Source organism: Electrona antarctica (assembly GCF_951216825.1).
Source record: "Electrona antarctica genome assembly, chromosome: 14".
NCBI lineage: Eukaryota > Metazoa > Chordata > Actinopteri > Myctophiformes > Myctophidae > Electrona > Electrona antarctica.
Genome location: NC_136795.1, coordinates 4,289,369 through 4,313,177, shown reverse-complemented (window position 1 = coordinate 4,313,177; position 23,809 = coordinate 4,289,369). Strand labels below are relative to the sequence as shown.

The window sequence follows — 23,809 nt, the reverse complement described above, 5'->3', positions numbered from 1 at the left end:
GTGCGGATGTAGCTCCGTCTCCGCCAATCAGAACGAGGGCCTTAAAGGGAAGGGCCCAGTCACCTTACAGACCAAGCAAGCAAGTGTTCATGACATGATGATGATGATGATATAACATTTCGTGTGTCCATTGGCACTTTGCGTGGCTATTTGACAGGTAGGCATACAGTCAACACATTGTCGCCGGCATGTCATTCGAACCGAGTCGGCCTCCTACTGTGATCACTTCCATATGATCCGTTGTTGACCGCTGCACGTCTCAAACCACACACCATGGGCTTTGACTGATCGGTCTCTCGCCTACACAATGTTGTCCTCGCCCAACCTTCTCGTCAGATCGGCTGTCAAGGTCCTGTCACGCTCTAATGGGAGTCGAGGTGAGAGTCGTGATCATTTTGAATAGGTTTTCATTTTGTTCAGGACGTTAAGATAACAGATAAGATAAGATAATGTTATCTTATGCAGATACTAGTGCAGACTGCAGACGCTTTTTTATGTCACCGAGGTGTTGTTTACTTTCACCATTCTATTCTGTAAATGAAACGTCAAATAAATCCTTCAAAATGAGATATGAGAGGTCTATCTATGCCTGCACGCTCATTGTTGACCTACAAAATCATGCATGTAATGTTGCAAGTGTGTGACAGCTCTGCAGCCTCATCAGTGACTTCTCTACAGACATCAGTAGGAATGTGAACTCTTGAAGCTGGACACCTCACATTAGAATCAATCTGCTGTGTGACGGTCCACTCTATAGGGCGTGTGTGGTGCCCATGCAGGAAGATCTCAGTGAAACCTGGAGGTCTAAAACCGAAGACCGTTCCCCCTCGTTACCTGGGACAGCCAAGCCCATTCACGCACCCTCACCTCATCAAATATGGTGAGTACATTGACTGTGCAATTGGCTGCAGTGTACAGTAACAGTATGTTACCAGCATTCAATCTTATCAGCTCATTCCTTAACCGGGCAAAACCTATATCTTTCATTGACCCCTTGACTGGGATCAACTTGTTTTACAGTTTTATGTAGCCGCAAGCAACTCATAGATTCTATTTTTGAGGGGCGCCTCCTATATTCAGCTATTCGTGTAGATTTTCGTTTTACACAAACATTAAATTCCCATTTACAATGAATGGAGAATGTACGTCATATATGGACGAGCTAACGCACGATGATAAGAGTTGCAATACCAACCCTTGGCCTTTACATCCAAACAGAAAAGTCTGATCTGATTGTATCAAACAACGATAAACTCGCCAACATTGCAGCTGCACGGAAAGCTTGGATTATCCTATTTGTATATGCCAAGTTTTTGTTTCGTCAAACTCCACTGTAGGCATGTTATGAGCTACTTTCTGTCAATACATTCCGTGCAGGTGCTGCCTCCTGCATTATGTGCAAGGTGGTACGCAGTACGCACTACGCAGGACTGTTGTGTTAAAGGTATATTCAGTGATTTTACTTAATTCAAATATCACTTATTTTTTCTTTTTTTCTGGATAATCCTCCCTACTATAGAGTGTGCTGACCATATAAGGAGTTCCTCCCTGTCCCCAGTGAGCCCCTGGGGTCAAAAAACCCTAGTTTCAGTTTTGGTGGCGGGTGGCAAAGCCTTCATCCAATCAGGATGAGAGGGGCCTTCCTCCAATCATGATCGACTGGGGGCGGGCCTTGGTGCACATGCTGTTGGCCTGTTGCACTTCCCCCCACTGTAGAGCGTGCATGTGCACATTTTGTTACCGGGGCGGACTGGGTGGTTTTCCAAATCACCCAAATCACTGAATGCTCCTTTAAGTGATTTCCAACGAGCGCTTCCACACATACGTTTATTGACAGGAAAGCAGCTCATATGTCTACGGTGGATTTTTATGAAACAAAAACGTGTGGCTGCTAAGTTTTATGATCCGGTCTAGTGAGAATCTGCGGATACGATACAGCCGGTGCTCCCAAAAAGAATTCCCTCGGAATCCAGGAGTCTCATATTGGTAGTAGCTGGCCACTGTGAGGCTATAGGTATTGGCAGGGCCTATCCAGAAACCTTGAAAATCTTTAGAATCTGGCCAATTTCATCAAATACACACTTGCAAACAAAATAGCCAACCTCCAAGCTCACAACGTGTTGCCACCTGTTGTGAGCTTGTAGAGATGCTATTTTTGCCAAATGTCATAATGTGGGCACACTAGGGTTCAAGTAGTTAATTAAAAGTGACTGATTCACAGGATGGCGTTAGAAATGAACACAGCAGTATGGTGTCTCTTTTACACACTGATATGGAAACATCCTTGATTCATCTGTGACTTGTCAGCTGTACCTAATTTATTTAGCATTTATGCTTGTTTGTGTCAGAGTGATTCACAGGTTATATGTAGCCCTTATGTGACCGTGGCTGCATCTCAAGGTCTCCTTGGAGCTCATTAATTTATAGAAATAGAAACATTCAGTAATTTCAGTAATGGACACTATCCATCCCATTGTAGTTATGGTCCTGTAGGGGTAAGAAGTGTGACATTCCAACAATTTGTAACTTATGAATGTCTACTGCCTACTGCAACAGCTTATAAAGGCTGAAATCTACAAATGTTTACTGCCTTCTCTCTCTCTCTCTCTCTCTCTCTCTCTCTCTCTCTCTCTCTCTCTCTCTCTCTCTCTCTCTCTGCCTCGCTCTGCCCCCTGCAGGGGATACACTTTCATGTCAGAATTATGTAGGGCTGAGCCTGTTTCATTTGGTATGCAATTTATATAAGCTCCGAAGTAGTAGGTAGAAGTATTTCTATAACAGAAAACATTGCATGGCTGCACCTGGGACGTATCCTCAGTGATGTATCCCAAGGTCATCTGGGTTTCGGGTCTGTCGAACATCATACCCCTCACTCAGGCGACCCAGCCGGGGTGATCAAGTCCCGACTTACGTCCCAGTAGCTATCCTTGATCAGTCCCATTGGGGAAAGACCACGGCCACACAATCCGTTGGAACTACTCCAGAACTACTCTGCCAGGGCTGGGAGGTACGCTTCTGGCGCATGGAAGGACTAGGCTCTGTGGGTTGACTCCTGTCCGGGTCCCTCCCCTTCCACTCTCACCAGGCCCAGTGGTGGATTCCTAAGCCGCAATGGTTCCGCAGACTCCACCTGGGCAACAAGGTGGTGCTGCAGGCTCCGCTTGCGGCTTGAGTGGCCCTCCTAAAGGCCTCACCGAGCGTTTTTGGGCTTCCTCCTCACGGAGGACACAGGCTGGGACGCTAACCCATACTGCTCACCCGGGTGCTGTCTACATTCCGGCTGTCACCCGTCTCTCCGGTGGTCACCAGACTATACCTGGTTGTCACATTCTGTTGTCTATTCCTATGAGTCACTATAAATAGAATAACTATAACAACAAACAGCACATGGATGCACCTGGGACGTATCCTCAGTGATGTATCCCAAGGTCATCAGGGTTTCGGGTCTCTCGAACATCATACCCCTCACTCAGGCGACCCAGCCGGGGTGATCAAGTCCCGACTTACGTCCCAGTAGCTACCCTCGATCAGGTCCATTAGGGAAAGACCATTTCTAATGACTTTATCAGGATAACAGTTCTGGAGTTGGAGCAAACCGAGTTGGAGCAAACCGTACGAATGGCCACTTTAAATGATGACATTGGCCATGCTTTAGAATTGAACGACTTACGACTAATGAGTGATATTTATTTGAGCAGAATACAATGACGAGAAACTACAGATGCCTACTTGCTAGTCAGAGGCTCGGTGCATCCTGGTCATTGTGGTTTCGTTTCTGATTCATTGAAAATTCTGGACCCTGATGTAAACAACTCATGTGCTTTTCATGGTGTCGTCCACAAAGTAACAGTTTTTGTATTGATGACGATGTAATGTGTAATGTGCATATGCTTATTTAATTAATAGCAGCAATGTCACAGTCGCAGCATTGTCCCAATCGAATGTGAAAAGGAGTCGGCACATATTCATAGAATGACAATCATTGTCAGTACCATTCCTTAGTTTTTGATTATATATTAGGGCGTGTTCCTTTTTGAGTGGTGCAACCACTCCCTTACGGAGCTATGTGTGTGTGTGTGTGGGTGGCTGCCTGGCTGCCTGGGTGGCTGGGTGGGTGCGTCTGAGCACGAAAACAGCATGGTTGTTTCGCACATATTAACTGTATATATTATTTGGTGATTTCGGGTGTGCCAGTACAGTACAGTGACAGTACAGTACAGTACAGGGACCCCCACATGGTAACTCTGTCATTTCTCAACCGTTTCGGACGCGGGGAGGCTCGCCGGAATTGGGCCGGCACCCTGGGTGCGTTCCTGTGAGTCTGGAATTGGGCCGGCACCCTGGGTGCGTTCCTGTGAGTCTGGAATTGGGCCGGCACCCTGGGTGCGTTCCTGTGAGTCTGGAATTGGGCCGGCACCCTGGGTGCGTTCCTGTGAGTCTGGAATTGGGCCGGCACCCTGGGTGCGTTCCTGTGAGTCTGGAATTGGGCCGGCACCCTGGGTGCGTTCCTGTGAGTCTGGAATTGGGCCGGCACCCTGGGTGCGTTCCTGTGAGTCTGGAATTGGGCCGGCACCCTGGGTGCGTTCCTGTGAGTCTGGAATTGGGCCGGCACCCTGGGTGCGTTCCTGTGAGTCTGGAATTGGGCCGGCACCCTGGGTGCGTTCCTGTGAGTCTGGAATTGGGCCGGCACCCTGGGTGCGTTCCTGTGAGTCTGGAATTGGGCCGGCACCCTGGGTGCGTTCCTGTGAGTCTGGAATTGGGCCGGCACCCTGGGTGCGTTCCTGTGAGTCTGGAACTTCCGCCCCCCCTGGGGACCCCCACATGGAGTTGCGCCACTCACTTCATTTTTATGTACAGTAACATGTAAATGTGCCTTGTTTTCAAAGAAAAGACATGTTTTTGAAGCTTGCTCGTAACATTGTTGGCTTAATACTTTTGATGCACTGTTGTTGTTCTGCTATATATCTAATGCCTATCCGTTGCCCCCCCCCCCCTTTAAAGGTGCGAGGTTTGCATGCCCTATTGATGCAGACCCAATATTACGGCGTTTTAACATAATGTGCCCCCACTCTGTTCCTCAGGTGAGGTAACTCCAGGCTTGACCCAGACAGAGTATGAACTCCGCAGACACAGGCTGGCCTCCCTCATCGAAGCCCAGGCCGACCGGCTAGGACCCTCTGTGGTCTCTGGTTCTCATGTGGCCATTGTTCTTGCACACCCGACCTGTTACATGACTAATGACATCCCCTACCCCTTCCACCAGAACCAGGTGGGCATTTGATTTCAAGTTGCATTTCCTTTCTCTTTTTCCATTCGGTCATTCTTACTTAATTTACTTGTTTTTTGTTGGCTTTGTGTTGCATTTGAAATATTTTGACTTTTTTTCCTCCACATACATATACTGATATACACGGCAAAAAGTGGAGGATAGGCTCCCAAACATGTATGAGAGAAGGGAATCACATTGAGTCTAGCGTCCCTATTCTGGGGTAGTGTGAACATTCAACGGAAATAGCAGATCTATCGGCTCACAAGTTCACGTTCTACAACTCTTGTATTTTGGTACGAATTGTAGACCTATAGATTTGGTCCAGAGAGAAAGAAATCCCCCAGAGTCGACACCGTATATCTTTCAGTGGTTAATAGTGTGAAATATGCTCTCTTTACATCATTTTGATTCCACTTGCACACAAGACTTGAAACGTAATGTGCTCAGGAGGGATGAACCCTGCTGATTTTGGTGATCCAATGGCATTCTCTGTTGTGCCATATTTAGGTCAAACTGTCCACACACATGTTATCAAAACATTCATTGGGCAGATTGCCATGAAACCTGCTGAGTATCCCTTGTGCCAACCTTGGGCCAAAATATCAACCTTTGGCTTTTACACAGCCCGACATTTAATTATGTAGACTTAGATAGCATTTTATGTAGACTTGTAGCATTTTTATATAGACATAGCACTATAAAGTATACATGCATAGTTCCATTATATAGACCTATATTCCACTGTTACATTCTTAGCTTACGTATGATTCATGATAACTACTTTTTATGTATGTGATGTATTGCCATGCTTTCTGTTTTTGCTTAATGTAAGTCTGCTAAATGTCTAAATTGTACACAAGGTATCTCATAATCCCTACCCCCCCCCCCCCCCCCTTTTTTCACCCCAAGCAACGGTAGGGAATGTGAAGAATCATGCTTCATATGTGAGGAGAGATGTAATGTACTGTATCACACATGACATTTAATGAATAATTCACTGCAATGCAGTCAGTGACTTACAGTATGGCCGGGTGTGCATTTATGTAAAACGTGTTTCCAAGGACATTTAGGCCAGTCAATCTAAGCTGAAAAGGGGTGTGACCCCAAAGATAAATTGCAATAGTAATCGTTCAAGGTATTTTTTTATGATCCTTACAGTACCTTTTAACAGCGGGCGAGCATCGGCCGACACAATCGCCCAATCGCCCGTCATCGCCCCAAAAAGATGAATTATTTGTATCTTTTCGGGCGACGTTGCCCCGCCCACTTTTCAATCATCGCCCGTTCGCCTGCTATCGCCGGTAGTCGCCGGGTCCCATAGACAAATAATGCACTTCCGAAGAATTCGTCTGGCTGTCGCCCGCTGTACTGTTAGGGTCATCCAAATAACACAGGGGTTTTCAACACTGGTCGTCCGTGGAGGCATTCCATGTGGTCCCTGACCATGCATTTAGAAATGTAGGATTTGTTGATTAAAAAATTTAAAATAAATCTTTCCATGAGTTGAGAAACTGGGTGACCTATGGTGACCCATCCATGTAGTCATTTACTGACTATTTGGAGGTCAAGAAATTCAACAGAAGAGGGCGAAGTGCACCGGATTGAGTCATTATTATTATTAGGAAATTATTAGTAGTCAATGGACCATTGGTTGAGAAACAGTGGGATGTATACACATGGGATGCATGGCAAGAGTTACAAAAGCACTAATCTTAGCCCATATCCCCACCCAACAGTGGTCAGGGTGGTGGTCCCTCTTTCACAATCAGTTGAAAACCCCTGAAATAACATTACAAATTGTGAATGAAATACTTAATGGTAAATTCAGGTGTTGAATGTGCAAAAATAATGCTTGCAATGGATTCAGAATCATGAAAACCCCATAGTTTAATGGTACCCCAACTTTCAACCTCTGAATTGACCATGATCCACTAAGTATTTCATTCACAATTTTTAATGTGTTATTTGGATGACCCTAAGGATCATAAAAACCCTTGAACGATTACTATTGCAATTTCTTTTGGGTCAAACCTTAGAATGACTGGCCTAATTCTGTTTCACTATCTATCATTCAGGATTTCCTCTACCTCAGTGGCATTCTAGAGCCCGACAGTGCCTTGGTTCTGCATGGAACGGGGCGCCCAGACCAGGCTATCCTGTTTGTGCCCCGCAGAGACCCAGCGAGGGAGCTTTGGGATGGGCCCAGATCGGGGAAGGACGGAGCCGTTGCTTTGAGTGGCATAGAGCGGGTTCACAATATTGAAGAGCTAGGGTTGGTGCTCAAGAGCCTCAAAGGTTAGTGGCGCTATTAAACAATTTACAGCTATGGCTTCCTTTTTTTTAGCCTCCCATGGCCAGACTATCCGTTGAGGGCAATTATTTGGCACTGGCAGATTCGAGTCTGGCCACGCGAGGCTAGCTTCCTAGTTCCTTTGAGTTGTTTTTTGTCAATAACTGTTATTTATTTATCACCAACAGAGGTGAGAGCTTGGTGGAGTAGTGTTAAAAAGTCAAAGTTTAAATCATTACACACTGTCATGCTTCAGAGGGATGTTTTACAGTCCCATAGTTAACCCACCATCAGAACTCTCTTCGTTACTGAGCATAATTACTTTTTTATCCCACAATTTTGTAACCCATTTTTCACCCCTGTGTCAATTATCTAATGTGATCCTGGGCTCTACACACCCTCCGCCAACCTAGTCCCCATATATGGGGGACATGGGGAGAGCAACGGACTTGAACTCATGCTTCCTTCATGCCCGAGTGTCCAAGTTGCTCCTTTACACCTGACAGGGGAGAGTTTCCCTGGTTTGGCCGTAGCGCGTGGAAGGAACACGTTATTCCAACCAGTTCCTTTCCCCTCCATCAGGCGCCCCGGCTGGCCAGGGGGAGGCAGTTTAGAGACCAGGATTACTGCATGTTTTTGTGAGGGTACCTACCCTAGGGGACACAGGGAGAACATGCAAACTCCACACAGAAAGGCCCATTCGCCACCCCCGCCTCGGGTATGGGCACTGATGACGCGGAGGAGGAAACACGCCGCCAGCACCCACAGCGTCCCGAGCGGGAATTGAACCCAGGACCTTCTAGCTGTGAGGCGACAGCACTACCAACTGTGCCACCGTGCCCCCTCTGAGCATAATTACTGAAGAAAGGAGAGACTATCGGAGCTCCAGCTGGAATCATGAGCTTATCTTCGCTTCTTCATCTCTCTCTCTCTCCATCTCTATCTCTCTCTCCATCTCTATCTCTCTCTCCATCTCCATCTATCTCTCTCTCCATCTCTATCTCTCTCTCCATCTCTATCTCTCTCTCCATCTCTATCTCTCTCTCTCTCCCAGGCACTACAGTGTGGTATGACAGTTCGCAGCCATCCAACCCTCGTCTGCACCAGACTCATGTCCGTCCTTTGCTGGAGGCAGGATCCATGCCCCGTGCTCTTAGGCCTCTTACGCACTCCCTCAGGGCCCTTAAGAGCTCAGCTGAGGTGGCCCTCATGCACGAGGCTGGTCGCATCACAGCACAGGTATTTAAATGTGGTAAAAGGCCCTTTGTTTCAATCTCTGTTTTTTCTCATTTAATTTCAACATTTTAAACTAAAATTCAATTTAAACCATTTAAAACCAAGCTCACCACAACTTCTTAAGTTGAGCATGATGTCAGCTATGATCAAGTAAGCTGTGTTCCCACTGGAATACTGCTACATTGGAATACTGCTACATTGCCGGGTAAATAACGTATAGAAGATTGCTGGCATAGGCGGTGGGAGAGTCGTTCCCACTTGCCCTTTGTAATGGTTAAGTTACTTTAGATCAGGGGTTTGTAATGGTTAAGTTACTTTAGATCAGGGGTTTGTAATGGTTAAGTTACTTTAGATCAGGGGTTTGTAATGGTTAAGTTACTTTAGATCAGGGGTTTGTAATGGTTAAGTTACTTTAGATCAGGGGTTTGTAATGGTTAAGTTACTTTAGATCAGGGGTTTGTAATGGTTAAGTTACTTTAGATCAGGGGTTTGTAATGGTTAAGTTACTTTAGATCAGGGGTTTGTAATGGTTAAGTTACTTTAGATCGGGGGTTTGTAATGGTTAAGTTACTTTAGATCAGGGGTTTGTAATGGTTAAGTTACTTTAGATCAGGGGTTTGTAATGGTTACGTTACTTTAGATCAGGGGTTTGTAATGGTTACGTTACTTTAGATCAGGGGTTTGTAATGGTTAAGTTACTTTAGATCAGGGGTTTGTAACGGTTACGTTACTTTAGATCAGGGGTTTGTAATGGTTAAGTTACTTTAGATCAGGGGTTTGTAATGGTTAAGTTACTTTAGATCAGGGGTTCACCAATCTGTTGTGACGAAAAGAGAGTTGAGCCAGAAGGCAAAGCTCTCTGTCTACCGAGCAATCTTCGTTCCTACTCTCACCTATGGTCATGAAGTGTGAGTCATGACCAAAAGAATAAGGTCACGAATACAATGAATGGATAATTTTACGTCATAGTGTCTGAGCAAACCGGCTATTTTTGTCTTACACAAACATTACATTCCCATTGACAATAAATGGAGGATTTTACGTCATAGTGTTTAAGCAAATCATCTTAGTGTGATTAAGGCTGGCAGATGGATCATTGTCTCCACCAGGCCGAAGGCATGGGGAGAGAGTATGTTTTGCACTCCGTCCGTGTGTCCGTCCGTCCGTGTGTGTGTCCGTCCGTCCTTCCTTCCGTCCGTCTGTGTACAGCTAATCTCCGGCACCGTTAACCCGGCCGATGCCAAACTTTGCACACACACTCCCTGGATGCCAACGATGAACCTCTGCCCCACATTTTCCACAACGGCCTGTTATAGCGCCACCATGAGGCAGCTTTTCACATTTTTCCTAAATCTGCACCGATCTGCGTGAAACGCTGCATGCACACTCCCTAGAGGCCAAGGACAAACCTTTGACCTGCATTTTCCGCATCTGCCTTTTATAGCGCCACCAGGAGGCCGACTTTTGTAAAACACATTTTTTTATATTACTCCTCCAGATTCTGTCCAAAAATCTCACAAATCGTTACACAGTATCTCTATGGTCATGTGCTCAAGTCGGATCTGTCTGATATTTCATATTCCATCCTAATAGCTATAATTGGCTTTCACAGTTTGCAAGATTGCCCCGTTTTGAACAATAGCCTCAAATCATGAACGCAGCATGCAATTTACGTGAAATCTTTCACACATTTTCTTACTAGGCTGAGGAATATATCCCACCCTTTTCACATTGGCCTGTTATAGTGCCACCAACAGGTTGATTTTTGCAAAACACATTTTTGGAGCAAAATGCCTCAAATCATCCAATTGCCATCAAAGGCGTATGAAGAAATGGCAATCGGTACACATGATCTCTGTAGTCATGTGATCAAGACGAGTCTGTTGGATTTCTCAGATTGTACACTGATTGGCTAAGATTGCCTTCCTAAGTTTTCAGGAGTGGCCCGTTTTGTACAAAATGCTGCACATGTCCTGCTCATCCACAATTCTATCCTCAGAGATGCTATGAGTGATCTGCCTCTGCATTTCCTCAACAAAATGTAGAAAATTGTTGCAAAAACAAATAAAAAAAAACATCCTCCTAAACATTTTGCCAAACATCACACACACTCCTATCCTCCTGGTGGAGACCTGTGCCCGGAAGGGCACTTTTTCTAGTTTAAACTACTACTGCTAGAGGAGAATTGAACTCTACTCCGGTGTCTCTCTCTCTCCCTCTCTCTCTCTCGCTCTCTCTCTCTCTCTCTCTCTCCATTCGCAGATTTGCCACGATTGGAGGCAGTCTGGGAAAAACAGACGCACATGAACACACCGTTACACACTCTTATAGGCAGCTTTTATAGAGCCATACAGACACTGTGAAAGCTAGCACAGCTACTGTAGCTAACGGTAGCAGCCCCTTCTCAAACATGTTTATCATGTTTGGGTATAATATATACAATATTGAAGATATAATATTAGAATTACAATATTTTTGCATTTGCAAGTTAGGAAAGTGTGTTTATTATATTATACTGAATCAAACCTGATCAGTCATGCTGACTTGGCATTTGGGAAACGGTTTCCAATAATTCTCTTGTCCTGCAGGCGTTCAGGAAGACTATGGCTTTTTGTCAAGGGGACATCGATGAAGCTCATATCTATGCCAAGGTAAAAGTCTTTTACAGCATTGCATGTTTATGATTTCTATATACTATCTTATCTATCAATATGGGCAAAACCTTTTGATTCTTTAGACATGACAATGTTGAACTGAAATGTTAGTAGGGGGGCCAATCACTTTCCGTGATTTTGGAATGTTAAGTTTTAGAGACTGGGGTTCGCAGAATGCCAAAAATAAAACTGTTGGGTTTAGCCTGTGTAATTAGCATAATTAGCTAATTAATTGCCAAAAACCGATTGATTGGCTCCCCTACTATGTTCTGAATTAGTATTGTATGCCACTATTGTCCAAAAAACATGTCACAGTAATTGTTTCTGTATAGTGCTACCTATTCTCTTCTTCAGCACATAGAAGGGAATAGAAGAATATTTGAATTGGACACTAGCCTGACCACACAGACACAGCGTATTGTCAACTAGAAGACATTTCATGGGAATTATGGGAACTTTCTCTCAGTTTGATTTTGAGAATCGTGTCCATGGCGCCAACTTCCTGGCCTATCCCCCTGTGGTTGCAGGAGGAAACCGAGCCAATACGCTGCACTACATAAACAACAACCAGATTGTCAAGGTAAAGAGACTCGTGGTGAATTGTTTTTTCATTTATTTAACCCATTTTGACAAAAAAATTACAGTTTTCTTAAAAACCTATGTTTCTATGTCAGTCGTTCTTCGATTTTTCAAAAACAGCAGACCTACAAGCTCGTAGCGCGCCACTCGGTGGCGCGCTATGAGCTTGTAGATCTGCTATTTTTCAATAGCTAAAACATAACATAATGCTAACACCAAAAGGGGTTCCCGCCCAAAATGGGTTAATTTATTTTACACATTTCAAGCTTTTAGAAACACAGATACTATACTGTGCTTATAATGCTACAATTTAGTCTTGTTTTTGTTGTACTTTCGATTACATCTGATTTTCCACGTAAAAACAAAATGCATATTTGATCAGATCCTAATAAAAATCTTGTTGCTGATTTTATTTGGTCTTATGCAAAGTTCTTTGTATCTTGGTTTTGATAAGTGCTTGGTACGTTTATTAGTATTATTATCAATGAAGAACGAACAAATTAACCATATAAATAAATACAAGATTTGTATCTGTTCTCCCGGGGTGCATACTTAGTTTAGACTAGTCATTGGTTAGACATGGGTTAAGGTTAGGTTTAGGTGTGCTGCCCTGTGGGAGGTTGAGATAGGTTGTAGTTGTAGGACTAATGACTGGTCTAACCAATGACTAAACCAAAAACTGTCTAAACTAAGTACTGCACCCGTTCTCTCTCCTCAGGATGGTGAGATGGTTTTGCTTGATGGTGGCTGTGAATACTATGGTTATGTCAGTGATGTCACACGCACATGGCCAGTGAATGGAAGGTAATGTGAATACTATGGTTATGTCAGTGATGTCACACGCACATGGCCAGTGAATGGAAGGTAATGTGAATACTATGGTTATGTCAGTGATGTCACACGCACATGGCCCGTGAATGGAAGGTAATGTGAATACTATGGTTATGTCAGTGATGTCACACGCACATGGCCAGTGAATGGAAGGTAATGTGAATACTATGGTTATGTCAGTGATGTCACACGCACATGGCCCGTGAATGGAAGGTAATGTGAATACTATGGTTATGTCAGTGATGTCACACGCACATGGCCAGTGAATGGAAGGTAATGTGAATACTATGGTTATGTCAGTGATGTCACACGCACATGGCCAGTGAATGGAAGGTAATGTGAATACTATGGTTATGTCAGTGATGTCACACGCACATGGCCCGTGAATGGAAGGTAATGTGAATATTATGGTTATGTCAGTGATGTCACACGCACATGGCCAGTGAATGGAAGGTAATGTGAATACTTTGGTTATGTCAGTGATGTCACACGCACATGGCCAGTGAATGGAAGGTAATGTGAATACTTTGGTTATGTCAGTGATGTCACACGCACATGGCCAGTGAATGGAAGGTAATGTGAATACTTTGGTTATGTCAGTGATGTCACACGCACATGGCTAGTGAATGGAAGGTAATGTGAATACTTTGGTTATGTCAGTGATGTCACACGCACATGGCCAGTGAATGGAAGGTAAGTCGCACCACTGACCAGTAGGAGTCATTTGAACCGGTCAGTGTTGTTTTTAGCAGCAGATTTTAGTTTTTGTCCTATAGTCTCTTGAATAGTTTTAATTTAGTTTTAGTCACATTTTAGTCACCCGGAATGTTTTAGTGTTAGTCTAGTTTTAGTCGACTAAATCTACAGTTGATTTAGTCGAACAAAATGTATTTAGGAGGGCCTTGATGCCGTCGTAATGACTGTTTTTTTTTCACTTGCTGAAAATAGCCGATCTACAAGCTCACAATGCGTCGCAGTGCGACACGTTGTGAGCTTGTAGATCGTCTATTTTCAGCATGCAACTAATTGTAAAATTACTTATACTGGATCTCTTGTCCACTAGTCCCTTCCTAACATTTTAGTCTAGTTTTTATTTGTTGACGGAATTGTCAGTATATTTAGTCTTAGTTGTAGTCATCATAGCTTAGTTTTCCTTTAGTTTTCATCAGCGGAAAAAGGTAGTCGACGAACATTTTTCGTCTTAGTTTTAGTCGACTAAATCAATACCGCTTTGAATTCCCTTTTCCTCCCAGGTTCAGCCCGGCACAGGCGGAGCTATATGAGGCTGTTCTGGAGATCCAGCAGTCCTGTCTGTCTCTCTGTTACCCAGGAGTCAGTCTGGATCACATATACAGCACCATGCTGGCCCTGCTGGGGAAACAACTCAAACGGCTGGGTATCTTCAAGGCCGATACCAGCGATGCTGATGTCCTGAAGGTACAAGACATTGTATATATATGCTTTTATGATGTGGCGCTGTAGGGTCCAAGTGTCCACTGTATGCGTCTGTCTGACTCTGTCTGTTTGTCCATAGCTAATTAATTTCACAAAACCACTGGGCAAATTGGCGCCACATTCCAGATGCCTGAATATTTGTTCTCATGTTTTAGACTTTTCTTTTAATCTTTTTCAAACATATTCATAGTACTGACATTACATGACATCCACATTCTACATCATGGGTTTTCAACTGGTGGTCCGTGGACCACTGGTGGTCCGTGAAGGTATGGCATGTGGTCCCTGACCATGCATTTAGTACGTAGGAAAGTATTCTGTAGGCGTACGATGACACGTCAATGTTGTCAGTTACTGGGAAGTCGGACGCCAAGAACTTCCACAGAAAAGGGAGTTAGAGTTTCACAGGAAAGTAGGTATTTTGCCTGGTTGAGTCACCATTATAAAGAAATATGCCCATAGTCAATGTAATGTCTGCTCACTGCTCGTCAAGTTGCAATGAACAGCATCATGAGTTTAATATGGAAGGTTAATTTCCCCCCACACCCCCACGCCAATATCCCCCTCCTCCCAACACAACAGTGGTCCCTGCAGGTTGATTCTCAGTCAGGGTGGTGGTCCCTGGTTCATAATCAGTTGAAAACCCCTGTTCTACATGGAAGCTACTCCATTATTAGACCCTGTCTAACTGGGGTAGGACAGTGAATAGTGACAGGAAAGTGAGTACAGAGAGGATGGATGAAGAATACCCTGAGCTGGGAATCAAACTCGCAACATTACAGGGATGTGTTCAAAGCATGGCCTGGTTGAGCCTACAGTCTGCCATGTAAATACACATTTGAATTGAAAAAGTTGAATATTAAATGATGGAGCATTATTATGTATCTTTTAAATAGAAAACCAGGCAATAGCTCTTGAATTTGTGTTGTCAAATTTGGTGTTATGAGACATGTGTGGTAACATTATGAAGGACAATTATGGAATATTTATAAGGTACCCTGGCCCAGTGTCAATAGTGACTTTAAGCAACGACGGCTACGCCAGTCGGCTACGGCGACCGGAAATGGATCAGTGCTCGATACATAAACCTGCTCTCCGTCGCAGCCCTTTCTACTACGGGAGAACCTACACTTACACGTAGTGTCTACAACGCCATGTCATAACCATGTTTATTGAAATTATAGCTGTCATACATTTACACCGATTGCTCCATCACCTCTCTTATGCTGTGTAATGTGTTGGCATGCTCTGAATGAAGAAATAACACTAACACCATATGTCATATTAACCATGTTTATTAACACGGTTTTAGAATAACACAGATTGCTCCAACACCTTCCTCTTTCCACTGCTGATCATGTCCAGCGCATGTAAGAATTAAGCAATATCGGCAAGTTAGCTGACGCGCGACGGGGTGTTTTTAAAAAAGTGTTTATGTTTGACACATGCTGCATAGACGCGTCACCATGGGAACCAATGTCGCCGTCGCCAACGGCTGTTTGCTTAACGATTTTGACAGCTACGGCGACGGCGTCATAGCCGCCGTACTTCCGCATAGCGTCGCCGTCCTGAAACAGTCGTTGCTTAAAGTCCCTAATGTCTCCGTACTCCCTGCCTTAGACAGATCCCTACTGACCAATTTGAATTTAACCTTGCACTACTCCAGGTGCACATTTTATTAAACTCAACAAGTATTTGATCAAGTCTCAAAAGTGGAATGTGAACTCTCTGACCACATACCGCAATTCAGGTTTCTCCTCGTGTTTATGGAGCAGTATTGTACTGCTTTTTTTGAGTGGTGTAAACCACTCCTACAACTGGCTTTTGTGTGCAGAAAAAAATGAGCATGGTTGCTATGTTCAAAATAATTTCTGACGTAATTAAATCACACCCGGGTGAACTGGATGATCGTAGCAACCATGGTCATTTTCTCTGCACAAAAAAAGCCAGTTGTGAAATCACATCCGGGTGTGATTTCATTACGTCAGACCACAGCTGATCAGTCTATATAAGACCTTACACCACTCAGTTCACACGGGTGTGATTTTTTTTCATTGGCCTGGCAAATAAAGTCAGGTGCCATAAAGGAGTGTGATCAAATGTGAATCAAAGCTCTTAAAATGTTAACAATGCGTTTCAAGTATACTGTTTGCCAGGTGAACATCGGTTACTAATGAATACATTTTTATCTACATATTTATTATGACCCCACAGTATATGGCTGCGATCATATTCGCCAACCAACACTGAAATAGAGTCTCTAGGACAGAGGTGGGCAACTGGCGGCCCGTGGGCCACATGCGGCCCCCACCTTCACTTAATGTGGCCTGCAGGTTAATATCAGAATACTGATATAGTATTTATTTCAGCTGTTGCAATTCCAAACATGCAAACATGACCTGCTTTAATTATACTTAATGACTAGTATTAAATGACTAGTACTTAACGACTAGTATTAGTAGTATTGTCTTTTCGTGTACAATTTGTATTTAGTTCATAAAGTTATCATAACTAAAACTAAATCCATTTGAAAATCAATAAAAAGGTTACTTTTCAGGTTTCTAATTTAAAAAAAAAGCAAAACATAATTCAGTATTTCAATTCAAATATAGCAAAAATAGCTGATCTACAAGCTCAAAACGCGTCGCGCTGAGCTTGTTGATCGGCTTGTTGTTGATCGGCTTGTTGTTGATCACCCTTTTGGAGTGAGTGTGGAAATATAGTGGCCCTCTCCATGGTCAAAGTTGCCCACCCCTGCTCCAGGACATGTCACCTTACTTTCCCAGGTTACTGTTTTCAAACGGTTTGCCTAAAATAGAATCTGTGTTCCCCTGTAGTTGCGTGAAGTACAACAAATAAAAGAGTAACCATCATACAGGATACAGACCGCAAACTACATTTAGTGCTATCACACTATCATTCCTTGAGCCTGGCATAACATTGAGGAATCTTTGTTATATTAAGTGTTTATTTTTACCCTTGCTGATGGTTTGTGGTCAGGAAATGGCCATAAGCTTTTCTGGCCAATTCAAACGATGAAATAGTGACCTAATTACAACCTTCATAAAGCACAATATGCCAGTGTAACTACCTATAATAGAGGCACTTCTTTCCTGCAGTGGTTTATTTCAGGGAAATAAAATGAGCAAGCCAAACCAAAGCTTAATGTACATTTATTCAACTTGGGTTTTCCTTTAAAAGAAAGAAAGAAAATCTGAACTTACTCTCTCTAGAAAAGTTTGGAAGTAAAACTGTAGGGTAATGGAACAATGAATGATTTGTAGCGGTTAGGTAGGCGTTTGTTCAAAACGCATAGCAGACTGACATGCTAATTCTTCATGAAGACAAAGAATAATGAACTGGTATCAAAAAGAATGAATGGATTCCAAATTCCTACATTGTCACGACACAGATTACATAAGTTTAAGACCTGGGATGCCCACTTTCTGTTTCGTTTATCATGTAGGCTGTCATTTAGGGCTAGTATTGATGCGTGATCTTTCAGTGTGGGAGTCCTGGCTTTAAATCTAGGTCCATAATTATTTGCCAGTTTGAATAGGACTACAGTATGTTATCTCAATTGCCATGGCCCACTGACCTTCTCTCACAATAGATACATGTGGAGATACCGGTAAGTGGGCGAAGCGAGGACCCCACCACCTCGTGTACACACACACACACACACACACACACACACACACACACACACACACACACACACACACACACACACACACACACACACACACACTACTAATGTGCAACAATTGGTTTCTGAGTGGACCACACACCTACTATGCATTTTTCATTGATGGTGAACCAAAATCAGACATGATTTTTGCATTGTATTGGTTTGTTAGCTATGTTGACTTTGACTTTTTCTTTTTTGCTTTCTCAACTGTCAATAGAGTATATAATTATACTAATGAATATGATTGTGAGCATAACAAATTCAACAAAGCAACGGTGGCATATAGTTATCTATACTCAGAAAGAAAAGAGTTTTCCTTGTCCATTATTCATACACCAGAGTGCTTCATAAATGTGCACCAGATGTGAAAAATAGTGAAAATGTACAATGTACATATTCATGTGCATCTACAACACTTCCACTGCCATTTGGGATTTTTTTTTAAACCGACATGCAAAGTATATACACTATGTATGTGTTATGAGGTATTATTTTGGGTAAGAAAAAATACTACTGCTAATTCTACAGAAACTTATTTTCCGTGAAGGCTTAGTTATAGATTTGTATAATATATTTTGACATTGTAATAGATGACCTTCAGATGGGTTGCATCAATCTTAGAGGCACTAAAGACTTTCCAATGCTTTATTTTCATATAAAAAATACATCGGCCATAAACTTGATGATCATAATGTTATGCCTGGCCCAGTTACCTTATAAAAACTCAGCTGTCAACTCTAGTATAGGCTTCTATTTGACATTGTGCTTCTGCTGCTGCTGCCTGCAGTTGTGCCCCCTTTTTTTGGTGTAGATATCTAGCTTTATCTCTGTTAAGAAGTGTATAAAATGTAGGCCTTGCAGTTATAACTAAGCTTTTCTACCAAATTGATTGAATCAAGCACTAACATCTGTGGCAGTGCTGGATTTCTTGTCATTATGGTGGATTTAAACTGTTGTACACATGTACTGTACAACAGTTAAGTTTTCATATCCTTGATTATGTAGCCTACTGACTACCATCACTTAAAATGCAACCTTCTCTTTGACTTTGTCTTTTGTAATGTGAGTAGGTCCACCTTTCCATTTATAATTATCCATTAAATTCAGAGGCAAATGAAGGATGCAAATGTTAATCTGTTCAACAACCCTTTGTGCAGCTGTAAAAGTTGACAAACAAACGAAGGGCGTGCACCAGCCATCAGTATGTATTTGCAGCTTTTGTGTGGATTATTCCACACCAAGCTCTTTTTATGCGTTGGGTTCATGTTTGGTTTTCACTCCTCTCAGGCTGCAAGGAGGTACTGCCCCCACCACGTTAGTCACTACTTGGGTATGGACGTCCATGATACTCCAGAATTGTCTCGTTCACAGCCGCTGCAGCCAGGGATGGCCATCACTATAGAGCCTGGTACAGAGAAACTAACACAAGTTTTATGATCCAGCACATTTGCATGCCTTATGGAAAGTCACTGATAAGCTTCAACATTTCAAATTACAATTAAGTCCATTTATAAGACACCGCTTTATATATAAATGAATGCACCTTTCATCATCGGTTCTCACATTTGTTTTGTTGAAATAAACCAATAGATGCTCTGAATCATTGTTCTTGGTGTATCTGTTATATTGCAGATGTACGGTACCATAGTAGCTGTATAAGTTGTTAAACATGTTTCAGCAACATTATACAAAGTTTGTATTAGCGGTGTACAGCAATGTTACTTTGGCTATATGACTTTCTCTCGAACATGAATAGATTTCAAACTCTTCAATACCCTCCTCTCTTCCCTCAGGGCTGTATATCTGTCTAGACGATGACCAGGCCCCTGGACGATTCCGTGGTATTGGGGTCAGAATAGAAGATGACGTTGTGATCCAAGACAACGGAGAACCCCTGATTTTATCCTCGGAGACACCAAAGACCATCGCTGATGTGGAACGTGCCTGCGCCCAGAGATAGGGCGGGCAGACAGGCACAACTGTTGAAGTGGCGGCACCAAAGCCAGGCAGTGTGATTTTGTGATTCACCTGTTCGAATAACTATGGCACGGTCAGGGTCCCTAATAACTCCCTATAAGCCTAAAGTTTGATGGATGCACACTGCAAGATTTTATTTTTTACACAATGAAGGTGAAATTCTGCAATCCCAAAGATTTTATTTTTTAACAGGAGTGAAATCATTTTTTTTCCAGATGCTGTCTTTTCTTTTGATGAAAGAAATTGCAAAGAAACCCATGCATGCTCTGTCTTTACAGTTTTGTGTTTTGCAGGCTTCCACATCTCATTCTGTGCAACTGTCACCAACAATATTCAGAAATGGAAATACACACAAACGCATATTCAGTAAATGTTGCAGTGTGCATCTTCCCCTGAATCTTATACTATACTGATTCAAAATCACTGGTGTACAATCATAGGCAGTTGCAGGATGGGTTGAGACCACTTGTAGTAAAAGTTTGAGATGATTTGGAAATAGGCTAATGTGCCAGGAGCATTAAAGTGTTTTCCTCCTGAACTGTGGCCACCATCATGGCATAGGCCTACTTGGGTATATGTTTACTACTCACATTATCTTACATCTAAATGTAAGATGCAAACACATTTTATGTCTCATCTGAAGGAAAAATCAAATATGGTATGATGGGATGGAATTAGTAATGACCTAATGATCAGGGCACACCGCACTGGGTGGATTCTGCCAATGAATTTCATTGGGAATGGAGCTTCTTTTTCTTTTTTTGAAATCCGCAAATGGCAGCAAACCGCTCCATTCCCATTGACTACCTACTGTATGAGTGGCAGAATCTGCCTTCATAGAAGTGTGGTGTGACAGAACCCTGATGTCCATCTTGGATGCTGGCATTTTCATGACCAGGTTTTTTTTTACGAGCCACATTTGTGTCTAAAATCCTGATATAACTTGGGCTGGAGAACCATATGCACTGAAATAGTTGAAACTTGGAAGTGTATCTTGGCAAGGTTTTGGTGAGTGTATGTGTGTCCACTCCACACCTGTAGGCAGGCCTATGTGTTGGTCTTAGTTAGAGATGGAATGTAAGGTTGAGTTTCTCCTGTGTGTTATGGTGATGTGTGTTATGGTGAAGGCAACAAAAGGACATTTATAGATGTCAAGATGTGTTGCTTAACTCAATAAACTCCCAACGGCTCCCTTGTACTTATTATTTGCAGGTCACTGAGGTAGCATCCCTGGAAGATATCGGTTACTTGTAAATTATTTCTGTTCACATGAACAACCTGATGTGAGAGAAAAAAATAAACTCTGGATGTCTGGTCTGGATGATTTAGAAAACATTCGATATGGAGAGAGGGTGTGGGGTAAGGGGTTCGAATGTGTATGATCATATCAAGCGAAATACAATTGACGAAGGCTTTACTTTGATCAAGTTCAACTGTATTTCCATTGATTGGTTTTGCCGAATCTAAAGGATCAGTGCCAAATTCTGATGGCGGTGCGGTTGATGCTGCCGCTGGAGCGCGACCGTCCCCTACAGATGATAGCGATCGTAGTGCAACTCCGAGAGGATACGAAAGTGTATTCCGGGCAATCCCGAGCACCAACCAACCCCCCTTCACGCCTAATGTTGCTGTACCTCCAACCCTCCCCCCGTATCAGAGGAGTAGAAACAACAAGCCGCCATTTTGTTTGTGCGGACAGACCGTAAGAAACAGGAGATACCGAGAGAAGGAGCGACTCCAACACCGATAACAGCCACTCCGGGAACCGCCGGTTGAAGAGTGGCGGAATCGTGTCCGAGCACCGAGGGGGGGAAAAGAAAAAGCATAAACAAAAGATAAGACGTCAGAAAAACGAGTCGGTGATATAAAAAGGAAATACTCTTTGAAAATCCAAGGAAGGGGGTGTTTTTGCGGAGCGGAGACGGAGAGGAGAGGCGGAAGAGGGCAATATATTATAACGAAGGAAAACCTACGAAAGAAAATGAACATGAAAAATCATTATGTGCCCATCGCGGAGGAAGGAAAAAGCCCGCACAGACAATTATACAAATAAATTACTAGCGGGCATAAGGGATAGGTGGAAAGAAGAAAGAGGGGTTTAAAGAGAAGGGAGAATTGCCAGGAGAAACGCGAAGGGGGGCATTCTCCATCACAAAGAGTCAATGAAAGGATTTTGTGGACCCAAAATATTTTGGGGGGTGTTGCTAACAATATCTTGCCGATCCGTGGCTCCCCATTTATAAAATAGCCATAATTTCTTAGCGACCCACGTCGTTTTATTACATTTTCGTCCATTGTATTCTCCAGTTTTTGGATGGGATCTTTTTCTTCGCTTGCATGACAAGATGTATCAGTATACGCAGTGAATGACAAGATATTGTTTTGCAATATTCATAAAGCGTTTGATTTTTCTTCAGTTTTTCGGGAAAGCTTTATAGTGTTGTCAGCGGAAAACCCAGGACGTGAAATATCTTCAGAAGCGAAGGATATGTAACCCCATGGAACGTCCTCTGCAAAATAAAACTAATTGGACCATTCTACTTGCCCACTGATTGGCAATTAGCTTCTTCATATCCCATAACTATTCCGACAAAGAGAAAGCTGCATCAGGATCGATTGACAATTCCGAATAGGCAGACAAGCTGTGATTTTTGACAAGATTTTTCATGATTATTGCATCCATTTCGAACCCCGCTGGCTGCAATACTAGGCATACTCGCGCAAAGGGGTGCAACAACCAAATGTGCAATATGAGTCCGTTATTTTCGACTTAGTGCCTTGCATGGATAGACGCATACACACAGTGTTAAAGTGTACATTTGTAGTCGACATGCACATGCAGAAAGAAACTTGAGATGCACGTAAATTGGAATTTGCAATAGTTATTTTTGAACCGAGTTCATGCAAGGGAAACTCATGTTCATCTCAGTAGAACTGCTATTTATTCGGTTCAAAGGCCAATGCAAGTTGCTTTCTTGGTATTGCACTTGAGATTAACTGTCATTCGTCATGCTTTAATTGGCATTTTAAACCACTGTCCTCCACTGAGACAGATCACACCACCCAACTGACCCGGCTTGTTTTGGTGATGTTGGGGGGCGATTGCAGTGGGAATTCAGATCAAAGTCGAATATAGTATGAACTCTATCGGGGTTCTTTAAACTGTTGCATGAGAGAAAGACCCTTCAAAAGTTACCACCCGGGCACGCTTGGCCTGCATTTTTCTATCGCATTATTCATCTTCATCTCAGCCCGGCCGAGACCATCAACTGAAGCGCCTCGGAATTTAAACACTAGATTTCACCGCCGACTATGGCGGACAAGACCGAATCAGCCACGGAGGACAGGTCTTGGGGCATTTTTTATGTCGCAGAAGAGGCTACATGAGGTTGTCGGAAGCCCGTTCGCTTGTATTTTTTTCGCCGACTCCACCTTCCCACCTCCTCCTGTTCAACCCTGAGAAATCTGTGAAGAAACACAATCTCGGACAGGGGAGGGGGATTGATATCTACGGAGAGGGATCAACCGAGAGTGGTAACTCTGAAGGAAAGAGTTGAACATTGCTGTCCTTTCCCCTACCGTCCCCCAAGCGGTGGGGGAAGAAGCCATACGATTTCTTCAAGAGGGTTCAAGAAACGCGAACAAGGGGAATACGTTTTGCCCTAGTGTGTGTGGATCTGCAGTATTTTTTTTTTAATTCGTCAAAAATATGGCCGATAATGTCCTGGAGTCCGGCCCGCCTTCAGCAAAGAGGCCCAAGCTGTCCTCTCCAGCTCTCTCTGTATCAGCCAGTGATGGAAACGGTAAACACCTTTTTTTTTAAATGC

General features: G+C 43.2%; 2 protein-coding genes across 5 annotated transcripts in view; both read left to right on the top strand.

The window, feature by feature from the left end:
• The first annotated feature begins 68 nt into the window (after positions 1-68).
• Positions 69-21,189, top strand: xpnpep3 (X-prolyl aminopeptidase 3, mitochondrial). The gene is made up of 11 exons (XM_079520248.1): positions 69-377; positions 758-880; positions 5,082-5,269; positions 7,345-7,564; positions 8,614-8,798; positions 11,384-11,446; positions 11,916-12,029; positions 12,747-12,832; positions 14,113-14,296; positions 19,293-19,413; positions 19,799-21,189. The coding sequence occupies exons 1-11, from the start codon at positions 308-310 to the stop codon at positions 19,963-19,965; spliced, it is 1,521 nt and encodes a 506-aa protein (XP_079376374.1). The 5' UTR covers positions 69-307; the 3' UTR covers positions 19,966-21,189.
• Positions 21,190-22,367: 1,178 nt separating this feature from the next.
• Positions 22,368-23,809, top strand: part of ep300b (EP300 lysine acetyltransferase b) — a 56,269-nt gene continuing 54,827 nt past the window's right edge. For 3 of the 4 annotated variants that reach the window (XM_079519389.1, XM_079519390.1, XM_079519388.1), the window contains exon 1: positions 22,368-23,785. In XM_079519389.1, coding sequence (XP_079375515.1) covers positions 23,692-23,785 — 94 coding nt within the window. In that variant the 5' untranslated portion in view covers positions 22,368-23,691. The remainder of the gene's footprint in view (positions 23,786-23,809) is intronic. The other variant, XM_079519391.1, reaches the window with a different exon arrangement.

Coding starts and splice junctions, on each gene's coding strand:
- xpnpep3 (XM_079520248.1), top strand. CDS start 308: ATGTTGTCCTCGCCCAACCTTCTCGTCAGATCGGCTGTCAAGGTCCTG. Junction 8,799..11,383: donor CTGGTCGCATCACAGCACAG/GTATTTAAATGT, acceptor CTTGTCCTGCAG/GCGTTCAGGAAGACTATGGC. Junction 14,297..19,292: donor GCGATGCTGATGTCCTGAAG/GTACAAGACATT, acceptor CACTCCTCTCAG/GCTGCAAGGAGGTACTGCCC.